The sequence below is a fragment of the Eufriesea mexicana genome, unplaced genomic scaffold (assembly GCF_001483705.2).
Source record: "Eufriesea mexicana isolate 0111107269 unplaced genomic scaffold, ASM148370v2 scaffold2087, whole genome shotgun sequence".
Classification (NCBI taxonomy): domain Eukaryota; kingdom Metazoa; phylum Arthropoda; class Insecta; order Hymenoptera; family Apidae; genus Eufriesea; species Eufriesea mexicana.
The window spans coordinates 302,270-325,890 of NW_016910162.1; the positions used below are offsets into that span (position 1 = coordinate 302,270).

Sequence of the window (23,621 nt, forward strand, 5' to 3'; positions counted from 1 at the left end):
ATATATTATATATTATATACATATATATAATTATATATCCATTCACTATACATATATTATACACAATGACACTTCTTATACAATTATTCAATTAAAACTGAACAATTTATAAAACTAATTATTGTAAGATTAAAAGATTATACTCAATCTCTCTCTGTATATATTATACATTATATACATATATATAATTATATATACTTTCACTGTACATATACTATACATAACATTTCTTATACAATTATTCAATTGAAACTGAACAATTTATAAACCTAATTATTGCAAAATTAAAACAATTGACTCAATCTCTCTCTTTATATACTATATATAATATAATTACACATATATAATTAAATCATAAAAATTGTTTCGAAAGGTATCGAAATTTTAACTTGCAAATATCGCAAACCTATAAAAATTAAATACAGAGGTAATTATATATAATATAATTATACATATATAATTAAATCATAAAAATTGTTTCGAAAGGCATCGAAATTTTAACTTACAAATATCGCGAACCTATAAAAATTAAATATAGAAGCAACAACAATAGATCGTTTACCAAACCATTGCATTTCGGAAACACCAGCTTTCGTGACAACTTTCGCATAGCCAAGCATCTTAGCATCTACTATAGTGAAAACGAGTCGCATAGAACCAGTAATTCACCTCGACTTATAATAACTAGGCCAAACGAACGAGAGAATAATTACGTACCGTGTGAACTTATCAACAATTCGATTAGCTTGCCGAGAAGCGGAAAAGTGACACAACAGATTAGCAGCGCCTCGCGCGGCGGCGACTGGTAACTACTAACCCGCTGCGTAGAGAACGGGTACTAAAGTTACTTACGAAAAACTTTTCGTTCGGCCTGCCCCCTGGTGAGTATTGTTCCGTGTAAGAGTGGGGGGAGGGGGACATTTTAAGAAGATGTCGGTTCCCTGGAAATAAATAAGAAAAGATTCCTTCAAGAAGTTGGGCGCTGTAGGAAAAGCAGCCACGAGCCCGCACGATTTATTTAACTTTTTCCACCAGTCTTTCCCCCACCTCTACCAACTCCTCTTCTTCTTTCCAACGCGCATCTCATCGCGCTCGAGCAAATTCCTCCTCGTCCGAGTGTTCCGCGAACGTTTCCGTCGTTATCGTGTAAAGCTCGTCTGTCTGCTTTGCGTTATTTATCCTGGCAACGGCACGAATTCTGTTTTTCCTGCCACTTTGCCTGAAATAAAACGAGACAGAGCAGACGGATAAAAAGAGAGCGATTCGTTAAAAGCGGGACACGAATTTACATTGTTCCACCCGGCCCGTACTGCCAGCTGGAAATCCTTGTGATATCGAGGAATTGCTTGCTCACGGTGAGAGGTAATGAGTTTAAACAACTTTTGCCTCACCTTGCAGGAATACGTTCTGCAAAAACTATTGTAATAATATATTTAGATTATGGTATACTTTAGGTGGATAAAGAAGTGATATATATGGGAGCTATTTGAGGTTATGTCGCATTGAAAAGAGGAAAAACTTGAGTGAATTTATAAAATACGTACAACTACGTGTTTAATATTTATAGTTATTTATAACTGTATGGAGTTAGCATTATAATTATACATTTACAGTTGTAAAAATATCTTTCTTTAATTTTGATGTCGCATCCAATGCATATTATAGTTGTTAGCAATAGCTGATGTGGTTAGGTTAAATTAGGGTAGGTTAGGTGTACTTTAATTAGACAAAGAAATGATATTTATGAGACATTTAAGGTTATGTCGCATTGAAAACAGGAAAAGCTTGAGTAAATTTATAAAATACGTACAACTACGTGTTCAATATTTATAGTTATTTATAACTGTATGGAGTTAGCATTATAATTATACATTTACAGTTGTAAAAATATCTTTCTTTAATTTTGATGTCGCATCCAATGCATATTATAGTTGTTAGCAATAGCTGATGTGGTTAGGTTAAATTAGGGTAGGTTAGGTGTACTTTAATTAGACAAAGAAATGATATTTATGAGACATTTAAGGTTATGTCGCATTGAAAACAGGAAAAGCTTGAGTAAATTTATAAAATACGTACAACTACGTGTTTAATATTTATAGTTATTTATAACTGTATGGAGTTAGCATTATAATTATACATTTACATTTACAGTTATGATTGTAAAAATATCTTTTTTTAATTTTGATGTTGCATGCAGTGCATATTGTAGTTATTAGCAATGGCTGATGTGGTTAGATTAAATTTGGTTAGGTTAGGTGTACTTTAATTAGATAAATAAATGGTATTTACGAGATATTTGAGGTTATGTTATATTGAAAACAGGAAAAGTTTGAGTAAATTTATAAAATATGTACAACCATATATTTTATATTAATAATAATTTATAACTATATGAAGTTAGCATTATAACTCTACATTTATATTCGTAATTATGACTGTAGAAAGTTTTCTTTTTTAATTTTGATATCGCATCAGGTGTATATTGTAGTTATTAGCAATGGCTGATGTGGATAGGAATAATAAATTCAGTTAAGTTTGTTGTAGTTTGCTGTTGATTACAATCTTACTAAATTAACTATGTTTATAAGTTTTCTTATTAGTAAAAAGAATAATAATAAATAAATAGACTTTAAACATTAAAATGTAATTACTAAGGAAGAAAATAAATAATTGGTGGTCTTATTAATTAAGTAATTTACTACTTGTATTTGAAATGAGAATTATAAAAATGTATTTTGTTATTGAATATTTAATAATATTAAAAACTTTGTTATATTATAATAGGAAGTACGCATGATAACGTTCACGGCCTAAATCAACTTAATGAATTTCTGAAGTGAACTAAGTGCTGTGGGTGCAAAACTAACTACCAGCATGTAGCTTCTAAAGGCTTATACCCATGTATTTGATAGATAAATATACAGAGTCATGTACTTTTAGCAAAATGAAGATGACCTTAACCTTTATTGTTAGTTGTTAAACGAGTAAATTAACCTTCCTCTGAATTGAGGCCTTGAAATTCAATATGAAATTAAATATAACAATACCGTGTCTTGAAAAATAATTGTTGACACAAAAATAGTAATTTCTTAATTTACAAAATTAACCTAGTAAATTAAGTTTCTTAATTTACAACTAATAAGAAAATTATTTCTTCTTCATTAAAAAGGACTACAAAATTCAAAATAATTTATAATTCCATATTATGTATGTAATTAAAATTGTTATGCCAATTTTACAAAATGGCTGTCCTGCTTAAGATGAATCTTTTATTAATGACACTGTTCAATATAAATTTTAATCTGTGATATAAATTGGTTAATTCTTACAGAGTTCACTTTCCTGAAAACGAATCCGTAATTGAAATTACTCCATCAGCCTCAGTTATCAAAAATTATAAATTTTTCTAAACACATGCAATGTTTAGCCAAAATGAAGTATTACATAAAAGGTGAGAATGTTAGAAGGTTCATTCTTATTTTAAAAGTTAGGTTAGAGTATCTCGAGTTTATCAGTGTCCATAAATATAATTATTTGCGTTTTGAATAATTATAATTGGTCATCGAAGTTTAAAAATAAGCCGCCAAGCGTACTGTCTACGCACTATTTTTGCCTTTTTACGAATAGTTTTTTATCTAATACGAATTTTCTACATGGTATCTAGTCTGTAGGCTTGTTTGAAGAAGAACTCGTGGAACAAAATCGTCGAAACGGTTTTCGTTTTGATTAAATCGGGAAAATATACGTGGGTAACGCGTACACGGGATTTTACCGTCACGCAACCACTGCTCGCTTCTCTAGTCTCTACAGTGCCGTAGCTACGCGTAATCCCACTACCAAGTGCAATGGAGCAAACATATGAGCCGTTCACTGCACAAATCGATTAACTCCACTTTTTGAAAAATCTTAAATTTAAGTGTCAAAGCACTTGGTATAGTCATAACTTTTTATATTTACAATAACTTTCCCTGATAATTGAGATTAACACCATTAAACGACGAAAATTTGTTGGCCACTGAATAATAAATAATTTATTTCAGAGGTCACTTTGATTAACTCCGTATTCTAACGTAAATCGTTGCAATAATGCAACTCAAATGCACTGGCAAGCCATGAATGATAACGGTGAATTTTTTAGTGCCGTCTTATCAGAATTTAAGTAAAATTTAGTAAAATTTAAATTTATTACTTTTCTCACTTGCCAAATCGATTAACTTTTCCAGTAACATAAAAATGGTGACATTACTAACGATTACCTTTTGGCTATTTTTTCTTATAAATTTTATATACCATTAGATGAAAGTTACATTTGCATTTATGCATTTTACAATATTTATTTCGATTTAAATTATAAAGGGAATTTTAAAAAACAATATACATTATTTCATTGCATTTCTCCACTTTTTGTTTTATGGAGTTAATCAATTTGTGCAGTGAACAGCTCATACAGAAGTCTATAAAAAAGAGAAAATACAATTTTGCTGAAAAATTTCGGAAAATTGATAAAGTTCAAAGAGAACCTTGAAAATTTACAAGAAATAAAAAATATCTTAAACTGTGGGCATAGCTTTTAGCTTGGTATCGTTTTCCAAAAATTATTCTTTGGAAGATGACAGCAATTACCAGGTTTCACCACGTGGAGGTGACTGCGCATCGAGACCCGGGCATACGCCCTAGTGGCGCCATCCGTATCAAAGATAACCTAACCTAACTCGGAGCGAAAGAAGTTAAAGCGAATCTATCCACACTTTATTATACTTCGTGTCTTACAAAGGGGACTTCGATTCGGTATACTAAAACTTTACTGTCGCAACATTAAGATATCTTATTTCAACAGACTCTAATATTTGCAAGTTCCCATAAAAATAGGGAATGAAATATGAAAGACGCGGGCAAGTGAAAAATCGCGACGCACACGAACGAGTTCGAGATTATTCAAAAGACCGACTAGCCTACGCGGCGCACTCCCGTGTACAAGACAACTTCATGCCTCGGCACCCTCACTATCGAACCTAGCCCACCCAGCCCCCACAGACCCCGCCATAACTTACTCGCGAACGAGAGTGATCGACGAACCAACGACACACCCAAAATCAACCCGAGGGTCCCTAGCGAGGCACTGTAAGCTAGTCACACAGGCCCCCGCCCCAAGGGGTAGAAACCAATTAAGGAATCATCCCTGAGGTCCAACCGCAGGCTCATATGCAATGTCACGGCTACAGGGCCATTACCCTGGTCATGTACGCGATGGTACACAGAACGACTAGGGCCGACAGATTCTCGTATTGATTTCAGATGAATATCAGCCCGCCGGTCATCCTAGAGCCGATGAGTGACAAGGGTGGCAGTGACCAGAATGAGTGTCAGAACGCGTTTGGATGACTTACGAAGCATGGAATTATCGAGTACACGAGAGTACGTCGCGTAGGCTAGTCGGTCCTACGAAAGATCGCGATTATCGTGAGAACAATTATGTTCTATTTGGTAAATGAGAGAGATAAGGGGAGCATAAGAAATTTATATATTATTACCTCCAAGTTAGATAGTTCACTTTTGCACAGATAGCGCGCGCATGAAACTTAGCCTAGGGATCTATCTTATAACTACTTGGATCTAAACTTAGGTTTAAACGCACGCGTCCCGCGTCGTTCAACGATGTCTTCAAAACCTTGGAACTCTGAAAAGAAAATATATAAACCTGAAATGAAACGGATTAGTAAGAGGAAACAAAATAAAAGCGGAAAAAGCAACCCAACGATGAGACATAAACAAAATAACGACGAAATATTGGAATATTATACCAAATATTCAAATATCTGAATAAAGATAAATAAAAACGAAAAAAAATTGGAAAAGAAAAAAATAATTAAAACTTGAAAAGAAAAATTGTTAGTAAATTGTTTAAGGGGGTGGAGTGGCTAATTCCAACTTTATTCGGCCCCCCTCCCCCGCTTAACCCGGACGCCGCTCACGCACTTGAAAAATTTAGATATTATACTCCCGAGGCCAAACCGACAAATGAGTCTAGCATCGGCACGGTACCTTTTATATAGTCCCCGATCGGTCGAAGATCGGTGGAAATTTCCGAACTTTACCGATTTCTTTAATAATTATTTTTCCATGTTAATAGCCAATAATTTATTAATTTTTTCATTTTTATTATTAATATATGTTGTGAACAATTTGTTATTAAGAGTATTAATTTATTATTAACAATATTAATTTGTTATTAACAATAAATGTAATAATTTACAAACTTTCTGAAAATTATAGGTACATTTTAGGAGAAGTACATTGTAAATGCAAATAATAACCAGTAATTTATTAATTTTTTTACTTTTATTATAAATTTACTTTGTGAACAATTTGTTAATAACAATAAATTCGATACTTTATACATTTTTCATAAGCTATATCTGCATTCGATATTGCATGGGATAAATTTCCATGATACATATACTTATGTCGAAATATTTTTATTTCCTCAGTATTGTTGGCTAAAACGAAGTATTATACGAAAAGTATAAACGTTAAAATTCGTCTTAAAAGTTAGGTAGTAGTTTATTTTTTAACAACTTTATATTAAAAAGTCATTCATATTTATGTATCGAATAACGAAATTGTTTCGAATTACAAGTGATTCAGAAAAATTTTCTATAATTTTGCGATTAGTATAAACAGTACATCATGTACATTTTATAGATATAGAAAATAAGGTGTACTGGACGATGACTCCGGGATCGGTTACGCATGACTACGGCTCTGACGAAGCAACGTGTATTTACCAAAAATGGCTGCGCAGTGCGAAATGGCCGCTTACGGGTTCCCAATACATATTTTACCGTCCTGTCAACATTGAACATCATTCTAATATTGTTCCTGAATAGTTTCGGCTTCAAAAGAGCCTACAGAATACGATACCGTGCAGCAAATTCGTGTCAGATAACGAACTTTTCGTGAAAATGCAGATATATGCGTAGAAAGAACGCTTGGATGCTTATTTTTAAATTTCGATGACCAATTACAGTTATTCAAAAATACAAATATTTATAATTGCGGATATTGATAAATTCGTGATACTCTAACCTAACTTTTAACACAACAATGAACCTCTTAATGTCCGTACTTTTCTCGCAATACTTCATTTTAACTAATAATCATGCCTTTTTAGAAAAACATATTTTTTGTGAATTGAGAATAATAAAGCATTTTCGATTTTGGAAAATGCTTTACTTTCGTGTTCAGGAAAGTAAACTCTGTAAGAATCCCTCATTCAATATTACAAATTAGCGGAAAAGTTAAAATGTACTGTACAGTGTAGTTACTACAATATAGTCCATTAGTTACTGCATATCAAACTATTCTTTTTCCAGTTAATGCTGAATTTTTTAATTTTTAAATTAAATTAAATTTTTCACTGAAATATAATTAAATATATGATGAAAGATAGACTCAATTAAACGTTATTCAATTATATGTACTTACATGTGTATTTACTTTGAAATATTTAAAAAGCTCAATATAAAGATATTTATAATAAAAAAATACACTAAAAAAGTCTAAATTTGAAGTTTCTATTTACTCTAAAAGATTGTAAAAATTTCTTTCCTTTACCCAAAAGAAAAATCCGCTTGCAAACATTCCGGAACGCTGAATAGTTTTAAGTAAATGGAGTTGCAGTGTATGTATAGTGTATTGCTATACAGCTTCTTTATTAAAGAAACTAGGACTCGGACTTTCATTAAAAACGTCAAACAAACAGGTGAAAATCTTCAAAGAATCAAAGTGTAGTTTCGAAAGCAAAGAGCAGCCCGAGGTGCAATTTATCAGAGTTCACCATGCCTTTGCAATTCCGTTGGTAAAACAGAAAGATTCTGTTTCAAGGAGGAGAAATTTAAATCAAAGGAATACCGAATGGAGAAGATGCAATGGAATCTTATCAATTTCCAATACGATCGTAACGAGAGAAATCGTTTTATACGTGAGACATTAACCTATCCTATGAAATAAACGTACCTGCAAAGAACAAGGAATGCGTCTGTAATCCCTGCCGTAGCACCGGAGTGGAAACGCTAAGGTTCCATTTTTGTTTAGAACACGAAACGCACAGGATTGAAAAGAGAAACGGTAAAGAGGTTATGTAGGGCGGAAAGCGCAAACGAACGTGAAAGGAAATCCGACGAGGTTCATAGGATGACTGTGCACGTAGAGAACGCGTCGTTTGCGGTGGACGAACAGACCAGAAGGGCAGATTCAAAGAGATTTTCTTCCTTTCGTTCGAGTATACTCTTAACCCACTATACCACCGTTGCACCATGCGCCGTCGCTTGTTCGATACTGGCCCGATACATGTGCACGGACGATCGATCAGCCTGTCAATGTTTCCTCGATAAAATCGTTCCGCCAGCTACGACGCATGCCGCGACGCCTAGCGGAGAATTGTTCAATCAACAGAATGGGCTGTCGATAGCGTAACGCAGCTCGAACGCGCTTTGTAGACGTGATATAATTATTTTACGCTGATATAGAAATCCGTTCATTAAATCGCACGCGAATCTATTAATGGCCGTATTTCTCTGTTATTATACTGTCAAAGTCATGCTGGAACAACTGGGATATCGACAGCGAGCCAGTTGACCAAGCACTGTGTCGCAACCTATGAATCTTTGAACGAAATTTCAATGCCGTGCGATGCGCTGTGTGTCCCCGTGATCACGTGTCATTGCTGTTGTAGAGAAAATATAAATTTCATTTAATCGGTTCGTTGGTAAAAGCACTTGTGGCCCGAATTTAAAATTCGACGTATTATATATTGTTGTCGATACTGTTAATTAACGTTAATCTGGTAACTTGATATAAAATGTTTATAGTATAGTTAGTAGTACAGTTATAATAGTATACTCATACTAATAGTATACTTATAATAGTAAGTAAGCAGAAAATTTTATCTCATTTCGTTACGATGTTTTATTGTGTTTTTGGATTTTGTTATTTATAATAAATTGTTAAATATGATTAGAAGCTACCACTAACCAAATACTATTTAATTGTTTAGTTACAATTTTTATTTTATGTTTATGTTATTTATATTCAGTTTACAGATTTGAGTGGCATAAACAAAGAAAACAAAAAGTTTCTAAATAAATTTGAAAGTACATGATTTATTTAAAAAGTCAAAAGAAGTACTTGTAGTGGTCCTTATAAAAGCTAAATGTTTGTTTCAGAAAAAACATAAGACAACTTCAACTTTTTATTAAAAAAAACCATACTTATTTTCAGAGACTTTGACCTTGATTAATAAATTTTTCATTAGACATTAATGAAATTCTATTTCTAACATTTTTCTTATTAAAACATTAGAATTTGCTTCTGAAGTATATTTTTAAATTAATCTCCTTTTTAATTTAATTAATTAAAATTTAATTTTTAAAGTAACTTCTATTTCGGTTATTATGCTTCTGAAATTAATTTCTATTTAACCATTAGAATAAAATAGGCTACTAAATACATAACCTCAAATCTCAATCTAAGAACTAGAATAAAATAAGTTTCTACAATACATAACCTCCAAATTTTAATCCACATGTAACTATACATGAAATATATATATAGTAAATGAATTTGTTATTTAAAGAAATAAAAGTAAAATTATCGTGGTTTCTGTTGCAGGAGTGCAAGCACCTCCAAGGAATGATTCGGTTCGTCTCGAGCCAGGACCGTTGCTAAATGGTGCTGGGGCACTTTATGTCGCTGCAACATGTGCATGCGCTTTGATATTAGTCGTCGGAAGCGTAGCTAGCGCCTTGTATATTCGTAATAGCAAGGCTCGCATACAAGAGTCGCAGTAAGTATATACAGTTTCACGAACATGCTACCCTACTTGAGAAATCCCATTTTCACGCTTAAATTCTACAGGAAATTTATCTGTAGCTAAATTGGACGAAAATAACGGTTAGGTTTCAAAACATGTGGCTCCTGATGCCTGGAAAAATGGAATTTATTACACTTGAATCTTTCTTCTTCTGATTGCATTAAAACATTAATTGTAAATACTAAAATTTGTATGATTATTATGTTTATTCTTTTACTATCTTTTTCATTTTCTGACTTTACTATTAATATTTTGGGATTTAAAAAATAATTATTATTTAATTTACTTTAATTTATAATTAAACTTTTGAATAAAATTATTATATTATATGGAATTATATATTATATTATTATATTATACGTTATATTATATTATATGGAACACGTTTCAAATTTCAATTTGTAAGTGTCCTTTATTTAATGGATATCAATTTGTATGTAGAGTGTACACTTTGTATATATTAGGTATAGTGAAGAGCAATATAAAACCGTGTAACTTATATTTTAATAATGAAACACTATGAAACATATACATATTCTATTTCATTTTGTGCTTTATTAACAATTATTTGAAAATGAAGGTTTAGGTTAGATTAGGTTATATTAGGTTATGTTATGTTTCAAGCGGACAATTCGCCATTGTATCTACCATAACCTCAATGTTCCATAACATTTCAAAGAAATCATGATTTGAATATTTACTGATATAGAAACTATTTCATTTTTACATTTATTTGAAATTTGAAATATATTTAGAATGAGATACGACAGTTGTCAATCATTATTATTGACATTTGGTCATAATGTTTTATCAAAGAATCAAAATTTTGCTTTTCAATTTCATTTTTATTTTATTTTTATTTAATCTAATTTTATTTTTTAATAAGTTTCATTCTATATTTTATATTGAAGCTGAAATTATTGTTAACATTATAAATAACATAATATTTTGCAATTTTTTACTATAGTTAATAAAATATTAAAATTTGTAATATGAATTACTATTAGTATTTAAATGAAATGTTCTGTTTAAGATTTTATTTAAGATAAAAATCAATATTTTTATAATCTCATCATTAGAAAATGAAATGTAATTTGGTATATACATATATTGAATAAGGATATTCCAATATTCCTTGTAAAAATTAATTTAATAACAATTTTTAAAAATTTTAAAAATAAGCTAACATTTTCAAAAGTAAATTTATTTTCATGTACCAATTAACTTTATCCAAACTATTTTTTTGAACATATCGTGATCACTTTGTTGCAAACTAATTACAGACTAGCATAAATTTTATAATTAGGCCAAATCTGTTGCTGGAGTTTAGTAATCAGACTTGAATTAATACCCTATGTACGCAGTACATGACCTGATTACTCGCACAACTCTGAAGAGCATATCTGTAAGCAAGTTGCATATGAAATTAATCCTAATATATTCTAACATTAATCAAGACATGTACTGCGTTTAAAAATGAGTCATAACAATTTATCGTGTAAGCAAGTTTAATTAACTGATAATCATTTTATACAATAATTTGAGAAAAGAAGTATAAAATAATTGTTCAATTATAATATAAAAATATTAATAATGTGATATAAAATTAATAATAAATATTTATAAATATAAAATTACTTCAAAGCAAAATAAATTAAGTGGTAGTCATTTTATACAATAATTTGAGAAAAGAAGTATAAAATAATTGTTCAGTTATAATATAAAAATATTAATAATGTGATATAAAATTAATAATAAATATTTATAAATATAAAATTACTTCAAAGCAAAATAAATTAAGTGATAGTCATTTTATACAGTAATTTAAGAAAAGAAGTATAAAATAAGTGTTCAATTATAATATAAAAAATATTAATAATATAATATAAAATTAATAATAAATATTCATATTATATTATAAAATTACTTCAAAGCAAATTAAATATCTTATTAATTAAAGTGAATAAACAACAATTTTGACCATTTGGGTTATTTATGTAATTGTTAGAAACATGACAAAATTTTATTTGCAAGTACTGTTTGACATAAAAATCACTATAATGTAATTATTCATCACTTCACTTTTCGAAATAGTATACTAATATTATAGTATACTACTCTACCTTTTAAATTATTGTATATGACGTCATATTAAATAAAAGGTACCATTTTCTTTCCTTTTTTAATTTAATTTTAACGTCACATCAACTACCTTGGTTATTAATCATTATAACCATTATATATTCTATGGTAGTTCTCAACCTCTTCTCCTTACAGTCTTACAACCAATCATTGCCTCATAAAATCACATACCTCTTCTTAAATACACATCTGTTGTACATAATGATGTATTACAACCTAATACATAACCTCAAAATTCTATACATTTCAGTTCAGCTTACAAACTACTTGCAAATGTTCAACGTACCACTAGTGTTACGTGTACCTTAGGTTGACAACCGTTGTCATAAATATCAAATTATAGTCCATGCTCAAAAGGATGTCATTTCATCTAAGAAAATTAAGTTCACCTTTATGTATCCTCCACTCGTTGGCCAAAACACCCTACTCACACTATTCAACATTATATCTAATACAATATTTAATATCACTAATAATTTAAAAAATACTCGAGCGAGTCGATTTAAATGGGACACCCTATATATATCGCATTAAAATAACACAATAAACCAAGTATATAGAGGACTTCAGATAGAGATTCAAAATGTTCCAATAAAATATGTACACTCGCATTTTTCAATACTATACCAATCTTAAAATATTTTCCAAATTTAATACTGTCATTGCATCCCCCCCCCCCCCCCCCAAAAAAAAAGAAATCCAATCTTCTTAAAAACAGAAGAAAAAAGAGAGATCCATCTACTACCACATTAATACACAAAATCCCCAGAAGCCCCGTTAAACTAGCCGAAATATCGCCAAACCGATCAATCTCTGCGTTCAAGCGGAATGAAAGCAGCATCACAACTGTAAAACGAGATTTAACGATTGGAAACTTCCCTTGCGACGTCCTCGCGGGACGAAAGCCCACGGCGTAGCGCGTATCGAATAAGCCGCTTATTAATTTGCGGGCATAATTCGATGGCAAAGTGTAGGATCCACATTGGTCTCACGAGCGAGCAGATGAAAATAGGCCTTGAGCACGGGTAGTTCGCAACGCGACGACGCGTAGGCCGCCGGTTGTTCATAAGATTCTTACGGCTGGCAGCCCTTCACGTATCGCCGGGCGCATTCTCATTTCCCACAAGCGGAGTGAAAAGTCGTTGGCGCGTGTTGCCAGTTGCGAATTTCTCGCTGGATGCAGGAGTCTGCGGACTGTGGCCTGGTTCACCGCCAGGGAAGAGACAAAAGGGCAGAGAAAGATTTCTACACCCCCGCGGGAAATTCATGGGATAAACTGGATAGGAACTCGCCCGCATGAAATATCCTTTCAATAAGCCCCGGTGATCCGTCGCTCGCTTGCCACGGCAGCCGACATTTTATTGCGCGACAAGAGCGCTCCTGCGGGAGCGGACCGAAGCAGCGAGAGGACGAGGGAGAGGGCGCTGGTGTGCATCCTTCGGCTATTCTTCGCCGACTCGCCTGTCTCCACTCGCGTTTATCCTCTGCAGGAACCACTTGTCTCCTTTCTGGACGTATGAACCAATGATGAACGAACTAACCAACTTCAACGTTTGACAAATACTTCGCGCGCGCATGAAACTTAGCCTCGAGGTCTATTTTATAGCTACGTAGGTCTAAACTTAGATTCAAACGCACCCATCTCGTGTCGTTGAGATGTCGATGAAACATAAAGAAACCAACGACGAAACATTCGAATATTACACGAAATATTCGAATTTTCAAATAAAAATTAATAGGAAGGAAGAAAGAAAAGTAATTAAAACCTAAAATGAATCGAATTAGTAAGAGGAAATAAAATAAGAATGGAATGAACAACCCAGAGATTAGACATAAACAGACGAAAGTTTCGAATATTATACGAAATATTCAAATTCCCGAGCAAAAATAAATAGAAATGGAAAAATAAAGTCTGAAAAAAGGCAAATAATTAATATCTGTAAAGAAGAAAAATTAAAATCCCCCAAAAAATTAGTAAATTGTTTGACAATTACTTCTCGTATTTGTACCTATCGACCAGAGTGGTTGGAGTCTGTCTATATTGTTTGTTTAAAATAAATATACACGTTTTTATTTAAATAATAATATATTTATAACAAAAATAAATACAATATAAATCGGTTTATAAGGGAAACAAAAATGGAAGTACTTCACTACTGTAGTAAGTAAAGTATTAGTAATTATTAGTATTTATTATTATTAATAATTATTAGTAGTTATTATTATTAGTAATTATTAGTAATTATTATTAGTAATTATTAATAATTATTAGTAGTTGTTATTATTAGTAATTATTAGTAGTAGTAGTAGTTAGCAGTAGTTATTGTTATTAGTAGTTATTAGTAATTATTATTATTAGTAATTATTATTAATAATTAGTAGTAATTATTAGTAAATTATTAGATTAGTAGGTAATCAAGGTTGCATAGGGAAGCAATGGTTAGACCTCATATATACCGGGTGTTCCAGTATCGGTAGTATAATCGAGGAAGGGATGGGTGAGATTCTACGTGAAAAAACAAATCGAAAATGGAGAACAAAATTTTTTCATTTGAAGCTTCCTTGTCGGGAAAATCGGCTTTGAATATTCAGCACACGTGCACTTAACTTTAGATGGATGGATCATCAGTACACCAGCGTTCTCAGTGAATATTCAACGCCGATTTTCTGGACAATGAAGCCTCGAATGGAAAAATTTTATTCTTCATTTACAATTTGTTTTTTCACGTAGAATTACCCCCTCTTCTATTCCACCACCGATACTGATGTACTGGTGCTTTGTCCAGCTAAGTCATAGTTAAGTGCACGCGTACTCAGTAGATATTCAAAGTCGATTTTCTCGACAACGAAGCTTCGAATGCAAAAATTTTATTCTTCATTTTCGATTTATTTTTTCATGTAGCATCGATTGTATCATCGACGCTGAGACACTATACATGTATACACACACACATATTTATTTACCAAAAATTTCCGCGTTTAGACATGTATCATTTGTGCTGCAGATTTTGGGACCATATTTTTCGGATCTTTTGGTCCCATTTTCTACAGTCTGAGATAAAGACTGTTGTGAGGTTCACAAAAAGGGTTCACAAAATCGCGTTGCAGGTTTGTTTCGCGTGTCTTTTGTGCTGGAATTGCGAAGTTTGTTTCATTTTGGATTTAAAGTTGAAGTATTTTTGTTTAGTAATCTGAGATGCAGTTATCTAATCATGGTAGAGATAATTGGACGAATGTTTATGAGATAGAACAGTACTGGCAAAATTCTTATGTTTGTGTTCCACATTCTGACGTAGCGTAGGTCAGGTGTGGTGTAGACTTTAATTTAGAGAAGATTAATAGAAAATTAAATTTCGTAGAGTTGCATTGAATGATGGTGGAAAATTTTATGAAATTTTCCAAAAATGGATTTGTAACTAATAAGTTCAAAAATTAAGATAATTTTAGAAAATTGAACACAAATAGTTATGAATTCCTTTTATTACACAAAAAATTATTATTATTATGTTATATATTGTTTTATATTGTATATTTGAAGATAGTTCTAGTTGGATTATATTTTGTTTCAATTTATAGAGATTTTCCTGTCAGAACTTGTATAGATTTTTGAATTCAAGAGGTTTGACTGTATATATGCAACATTCGTTGTTTCTTGAGAGATAAAAATAATATAAATGCATAATAATATTATCCACTAACGATATTAATTACTATTAATGCATAATAATAATATTATTTATTAACAATGTCAATATTAATTATTATTAATAGATATAATATGGAACTTGTATAGAATTTTATATTCAAAATGTTTAACTATATATATATATATGCACCATTCATTGTTTCTTGAGAGATAAAAATATTATAAATGCATAATAATATTATTCACTAACAATATTAATTACTATTAATGCACAATAATAATATTATTCATTAGAAATATTAATATTAGCATTAATATTAACTGTTAGTAACAAATAATAATAATAGTATTCATTAGTAATGGCTATGATATGGATATAATATCCATTTATATTATTTTTATATGATCCATTTATAAGTTATCCACTTACATATTTATAATATTATCCACTAGCAGTATTAATTATTAGTAATAAATAATAATAACAGCATTCATTAATAATGGATATAGTATGAATATAATATCCATTTATATTATTTTTACATCATCCATTTATAAGTTAAAATTGAAAAATATTTTAAAATAATAATTCAAAACAATGTTTCTTTCTATTTCTTTCTCTTCGTGCAAATGTCACAGTTATTCAGAATTGTAAAATATATTGGAGAAAAGTTGAGAATGGTTTGCAACATTTTATGGTAGGCATAAAGATTTTATTCGGAGATATACAGCACGTAAACACACGCATTCGTTTCATGTTTATTTTAATCCTTTAATCTGAGAGAGGAAATAAGGACGTAATACTATTCATTTTATAGCCTAATTCCTACATACGTGTTTTATCTTGTACCGTCTTTATCGCGTTGTAAATAAACCTTTCTTAGAAACAGGAATTATGGTATTTAATGTTACCGGTGGATGAAATACCAATAACAGTAAGAACAATTCTTCATTTAATTACAAAAAATGATCAAACACAAATATTAAGTATAAATCTAATTAATTTCTCGCAATCACATACTCACACCTATTTTCACTATTACAACTCAATTACAACTGACCTATGCCCAATCTCTCTGGTTTGTTCTTTCTACTTTCATACATTACACGAACATACACAATTCACACGACACTTCAATCATTACACGCAGCAAAGAGCCATATATCAAAGCTTGAATCACTACAATCAAAAATACTGAGAACACTATTGTTAATGCACCATGGTACTTAAGAAATTCAGATATACGAAACGATCTACTATGCGTGGCTGAAAAGAAGTCAACTCGTTCAGTTGCGGGGCAACAGGGGTGTTCCACTAGTACCGCCTACACTCTCGTTAGTAATACCCACTCTTTTATGACACTCCCAAAACTACTATCTTCAAGTTCGGTAACGAGATACGTTAACATGGGCATAAGATATCCGCGAAAGAAACGTTATCTCAGAGTTAACTTACAACGAATTGGAAGCACTACTACGCCAGGAAATAAACGAAACGACACCATATGATTGGAAAGAATTTTGTAAACACGTAGAAACACTGGAACACGAATATTGGACGAAAGATGGAATAATAGAAGACGCAACTAAAGACCTAGAATTGGAAATACAAAGCAAGTGAGTCGGATAAGAAATCAGATGACAGTAGCTCAAAGATTTATGAAGTAAAGAAGTACAAAAGTAATAATAATTAACATCATTTATGAAAATTGATTTAAAATTTAAGATGTATTTTTTATGATAAATTAATTATATAATTGCATTGTACTAGACGACCGTTTAAAAAAATCATACGATACAACATAAATATAAAAATATGTGTATAGTACAGCACGTTTGCTGCATAATGCGATGAAAAGTTAGTCAAGATGCTAATTAGTAATTAGTAATTGCAAATAATCATGTGTTCATCGGAAGAATCTGAAGTTAATATGCTTTTGGGATGAGTCTACGCTCTTGCATCTATTTGTTGCGTCTGTCTCACTTTGTCTCGTTGCTTCGTTCGCTTTCTTTGTCACATGGTGTTCTATGACCGGGCTAATAGGAAGGGATCAGTTGTGCCAATAAGGGAAACGTTTTACTCTACTTCTGCCATGATGTTAGAATGGTTGGGCTGGTGGAGATTCGGTCCTACAAGACTTGTGCCAATAAGGGAAACGTTTTACTCTACTTCTGCCATGATGTTAGAATGATTGGACTGGTGGGGATTCGGTCCTACAAGTTTCTCAGATGACTTCTTTTCAGCAACGCAGAGTAGGTGAAATATATACACTTATGCGAATGTATAAACAGAGCTTTAAATACGCCCCTATGGGTCACAATACTTTAAAAGTGTTCTATACTGTTCCGGATTAGAGACTGACTTCTGCAAGAGACAGCAGGTCCTTTTAAACCCCAAAACCCCTTGATGCCTGCATAGTATCCAAGGTCCTTAAAGTCCTAAGGTCAGCATTGGCCTGCAACCTCAGACAGACCTGTCAACATCGTTGCATGATTTAAGAGTTAATTTACAACAATTATATCAACACATATATTCAAAATCTATGTTAACCATTATCACATTTAATTCCCTAAACGTTGACTTAATTATTTAAATATTATAAATATTTAATTTTCTAGTACAACTAAGTATATTACTAGTTTCTATATGTAATTTGCAACCCACGACATAAATACATCTGCTCTCTTTCACTTTTCATCGCGTTTTCAACCCCATTCGTACCCTCCCTTACACTTATTTCCTTCAATTCCACAGATTTTTACCTTCCAATCTCAACCGTGCTACACTTTCGTTCATTTCACCATTTCTTCACGTTCATCCTTCCATTCACTTTCACACGTTCCCATTCCACCTCGCTTGCTTCTCTCATTTACGGATATATATACAGTGTGAGCCAAAAGTAACATCACTGGAATCATAGACTGTTGCACCCTATACTTGATAAGTATAATAAAAGAGAAAATATTACACACGTTATTACAAGCATATTGCATTAACATGTTAATTTAAAAATAATAATTTAATATATTTATCACCTTTTATATTTTTATATATTAACCCTTTGCACTTGGCGAATTTTTCGTTGCAGAAAAATAATAATTCGAAGACTTTCTGCCATAAAGTAGTCAATGTTTTTAAAACGGTCAATAAACAATCGTATGCAAATTAAGACGTAGCGTTGGGTAATTTTAAATTTAATATATAAATTAACCCATTAACTGTCTAATTTCTTTTTTTGAAATTTTTGACCGGATGAGTTATATATATGCACAAAAGGTTGTGTAACAGTATAATTACATTCAAATTATGTTTTGTTTTGAAAATATTTGATATTTTTGAAAAAGTCCCAAAATGGGTATCGTTATAAAATGATCGATAAAATCATTTCAATAAAAAACAAAGGACTGAGTAAGTAACAAATCGTTACTATAACCTCTAAATTACATATTTATGTACGGTATTTCATTAAAATATAAAAACCGAACCAAAAATATAATTCTTCAAATATGACAATTCTGTTCCGTTCAACTTACACGCGAATTTCAAATTTGCTTGCTTGTTGTATAGAAACGAAACATAGAATACACACCTTTTGCTACATACGATATTGACTGATATATATAGAGTAAAACTAAACTGTTCGGCGTGCCAAATATATTTTTGGCGCCGAGTGGTGTACGTAAAATTCCAAAATCCCCAAATGGGGGTCGTGTGGCAGCTAATGGGTTATTGTCTAAAATATATAAGATAAAATATAAAAGATAATACAAAAATTAAAATATATAAGATATCGTATTTGTTAAAAAACCTCAATATAGATTGTTGGCATAATTAGGCTCCAAATAATTAAAAATAAATATAAACAGTGTTTTTTAAACATTGTTGCAGTATATTTCCAATTATTTTGCAATTCACGCATTATTTATTACACTCACTGTGCTTCTTGTGAGCCCCAAGTCTCTGTCCATTGTAAAATTTTAATTCTTAAAACTTTGATATAAAATTTCTGGACACCCGGTAGATAAAAATGCAAAAATAAGGGAACCAGCTATTTCAATCTTCCAATAGTCCCCGTATTAAATTTTTTATATTTTAAATTCAAGTTTAAAAGCACGTATACACTATTTATTCCATACTTACAAATTTCGATGAAGTAAAAAATCCTAACCTCACTTTCAACTATTTTCTTCAAATCCTGCACGCGTATTTCCTTTTCCCAATCCAACCTGTAATGTAATAGCGAAATAAAACATAATATCGTTGAATTTAAACACTTGCAACGAGAAAAATTACCTTTCCAAATTATTTTTAGGTTATGTGCAAGCAAATACGCGAGAACCGAGGCGTAAACGTTTAAAAGAGAAACAGAAAGTGGGGAGGAGATTCGTTCAAGATGGTACATACAATCGTAACATTTTATACTGCTGTATGCACCCTAATGAAATATTTATCAACGAAATAAAACGCGAGACGCGACATAAACATACACCTCGAACGAAATAGTACAAATTTGATTTTTACGCGTTCTCGAGGGGTAACTATAAACGCGGAGAGATACCGTGTTAAGTATTTGATATCAGACATAACCTGCGCGTCGTATAAAGCCAGTTTTTCCATCGAGCCTTTATAACCTATTTCGCGACGCATAAATTATTAGCCATGCCCGGGCAAAACCGTCTTGTCGAAGAAGATTGCGGTAAAAGAAGATCCAAGGCGAAGTTTCGAGGAGGGAAGGGCACTTTTGCCTCCCTTGTACCTGCCTCTCCACTACCTCGTGGCTTCTCTCTTCTTTATTCTGGCTTGTCGTGCTTCCTTTGAATACATTAGTCCCTGCGAGACTTCCGGCATGCGATTTTACGCGCGATTTACGAGGAAAAAAGTGTAATTCAAATGCACGGAACAGAGGATATCGTGCGTTCCTAACCTCTATCCTTTTTCCCGCCATAACCGGCTGCTTATTGGTTACCCGATAATTCCTGCAGATGGCGGTAAATTAAATTGCATTCGGAGCGTTACGTAAATTCGGTATGAAATAACTCTCTCGTTAAAGGAGATACCCTGCGAGGCATCGTAAATAGACGTTGCATAGAGCACATTGTTAGATTAAAACGCTTATTAAGTCTAATTCCAATTAAGAGACGCCCTTTGCAATGCTCGTATTAACGGGTTCTATTTAATGCGCGCGCGAGAGAGAGAGGTTATGTAGACGTTTTAATTACACGTTAAATTGAGGTTATGTTGTATATCCGGTATTAACGAGTTAAAATACTTTCCCGTTCGATTAGTCGATATTGAGGAGAGGGCGATCTCGTGGGACGATGGAATTATGAAAAACGAGATCAAAAGACAGAAAACTTCCTACAACGTTTCATCTTCGTTCCCTTTGTCCCCCATCTTTCCAATTTCCCTCGAAGTAGACCAATTGTCTCCTGACGGGCGTTATTAAATCTTTTGAAGTTTCTCATCGTGAATTTTTCTTGAGGAGGAAATAGTTCGAGATCTTTTCAGCGTGGATATCACGGAGCCACTAATTTTAATCTGCACCTGTCTTTGTCTGCTTCGTTGTTGACACTCGTTGGCCTATATAAGCTATAGTGCGGTGGTAGAGATACAAGTTTTTGGAGGTTATGTGACTTCTTTAACCGGGTATTTACTTTTGTAGGTGTAAAAAGGGTTGTTTGAGAGATGGGTTGGAAAGATGAGCGAATCAGTCGTGTCGTTTGGCGAAGTTTTCGCCTCTTGCGTGATAAATGAGACGGCTATCTCTGAGAATATATGTGTTTGGTGTATAGTTGAATACCGTGGGAAATTTTATTGAGATTTGGAAGCATTATCTGTTAATAAAATAGTTATAGTGGGGAGAAATAGTTATTAATATTTTACATGGTATTATTAATACAATAAGTAATTTCTAAATGTAGTTGTCAATAAAATAATAATTAAACAATATGGAAATAAAACAGCATAGAAATATTTTATTGACGTTTAAAATATAGTGTACTGTTGATAAAATATTCTGGAAAGAAATAATTCTTAATATTTTATATAGTGCTATTGACACATTAAATAATTAATTTCAATGTATAGTTGTTTAGTAGATCACTTGGAAAATAATAACTAAATAATATGAAAATAAAAGAGCATAGAACTATTTTATTTACTTTTAAAATATAGTGCACTATTGATAAAATATTCTGGAAGGAAATAGGTCTTAATATTTTATATAATGGTATTGGCACATTAAATAATTAATTTGTATATACAGCTGTTAAGTAGATATCTTGGAAAATAATAATTAAACAATATGGAAAGAAAACAGCATAGAATTATTTTATTGACTTTTAAAATATAGTGCACTATTGATAAAATATTATTGAAGGAAATAATTATTAATATTTTACATGATATTACTAATACAATAAATAATTTTTAAATATATTTATCAAATGGATCTTTGGTAAATAATAATTGAACAACATGAAAATAAAACAGTATATGACTATTTTCTTAACATTTGAAATATAGTACACTATCGATAAAACATTATTAAAAAAAATAATTATGAATATTTTACATGATATTATTGGTACAATATATAATTAATTTCAAAATATAGTTGTCAAATAGATCTTTAGTAAATAGTAATTAAACTACATTGAAATGAAACAACATAGAACTGTTTTATTGTCTTTTAAAATATAATACGTTATTGATAAAATATTATTCAAGGAAATAATTATTAATATTTTACATGTTATTATTAATACAATAAATAAATAATTTCTAAATATAGTTGTCAAGTAGACAACTTGGAATATAATCAAACCACATGGAACAATATATTAACTTTTAAATTATAATACACTATTGACAAAATATTATTAAGATGAATAATTGTTAATAATTTATCTAATATTATAACTATCATAAATAAACAATTTTTTAATACGATATATCAATATACATATCTTTCATAAATACTCAAGAAACGTAAAACAGTTTATCAATCTTTGCATTATAAAACATAGTAATTGCTGAACCATTATTAGAAGAAATAATTATTAATATTTAAATGATATTCTTAAAACATATTTGAAATTAATAATTTTTGAATTTAGTAAATTTTCATTAAATAATATTTCTTCACTAAAAAACAAAATTTGAAACTTCTGTCTGAAATTTCAACTTTTTCAAGGATTACTTGCAAACGTGAAGAAGCACGTAAATTGCAAACTCCGTATTATACACATCAGATCTCTGGAATATTTTTAACCTACTTTTATTAAGTCTCTTTTTCATAATCACAGTTAACCAACTTTTCCTTTAATGAAAAACAGGTAAATAATAAAAATTACAATTTTTTAAAATAAACGAATCCCTGATATTGCTTTTAATGAGAAAAATAATTCACGACTTTAAAAGCTTGATATCTCTTAAATCTTTTTCTTGCCTTTTTATCGCAGCAGTACTTCCATCGTACAACTGTAAAAACTGTACTAGGAACAGGAAACTTATTTCGGTCTTATATTTTTTCGTACAACAGTGTGTATTACCACGACCATGATATTCCTACTACGGGGAAAACTTGTCCCGGAGAATAATTCTACATTTTAATAGTATAAAAAGGCATGTCGTAAAATATATTTATGCGTGAACTATTGCGGAAAGAGGAGAGAGCTAGATTTTCATATTTCATCTTTCAGGCGTATTCCTTTTCTCTTTTAAATTCGTGTAATGGGTATATATCTACTGAAAATAAATTTTCCTCTTATACTACTGTAATAACTATAATATAAAATAATATAGAATATATGTAAGAGTTAATATATTAATATATTAATTGTTAATAATATATTAATATTAAAATAATTTTGCAAAAATATGTTTGTTAATATTTTAATGTTATATGTTATAATTCGATTGTTAATTTTTTCTAATATTAAATTTCTTAAAATTATTTT

The 23,621-nt window shown here is 31.1% G+C and overlaps 1 protein-coding gene across 1 annotated transcript in view; it reads left to right on the forward strand.

Annotated features, from left to right (window-relative positions):
* LOC108549470 (tyrosine-protein kinase Drl) overlaps positions 1-23,621 on the forward strand; it is a 174,794-nt gene that overhangs the window by 114,345 nt on the left and 36,828 nt on the right. The window contains exon 4 of the mRNA XM_017902859.1: positions 9,670-9,844. Within this exon, the coding sequence (XP_017758348.1) occupies positions 9,670-9,844 (175 nt within the window). The remainder of the gene's footprint in view (positions 1-9,669; positions 9,845-23,621) is intronic.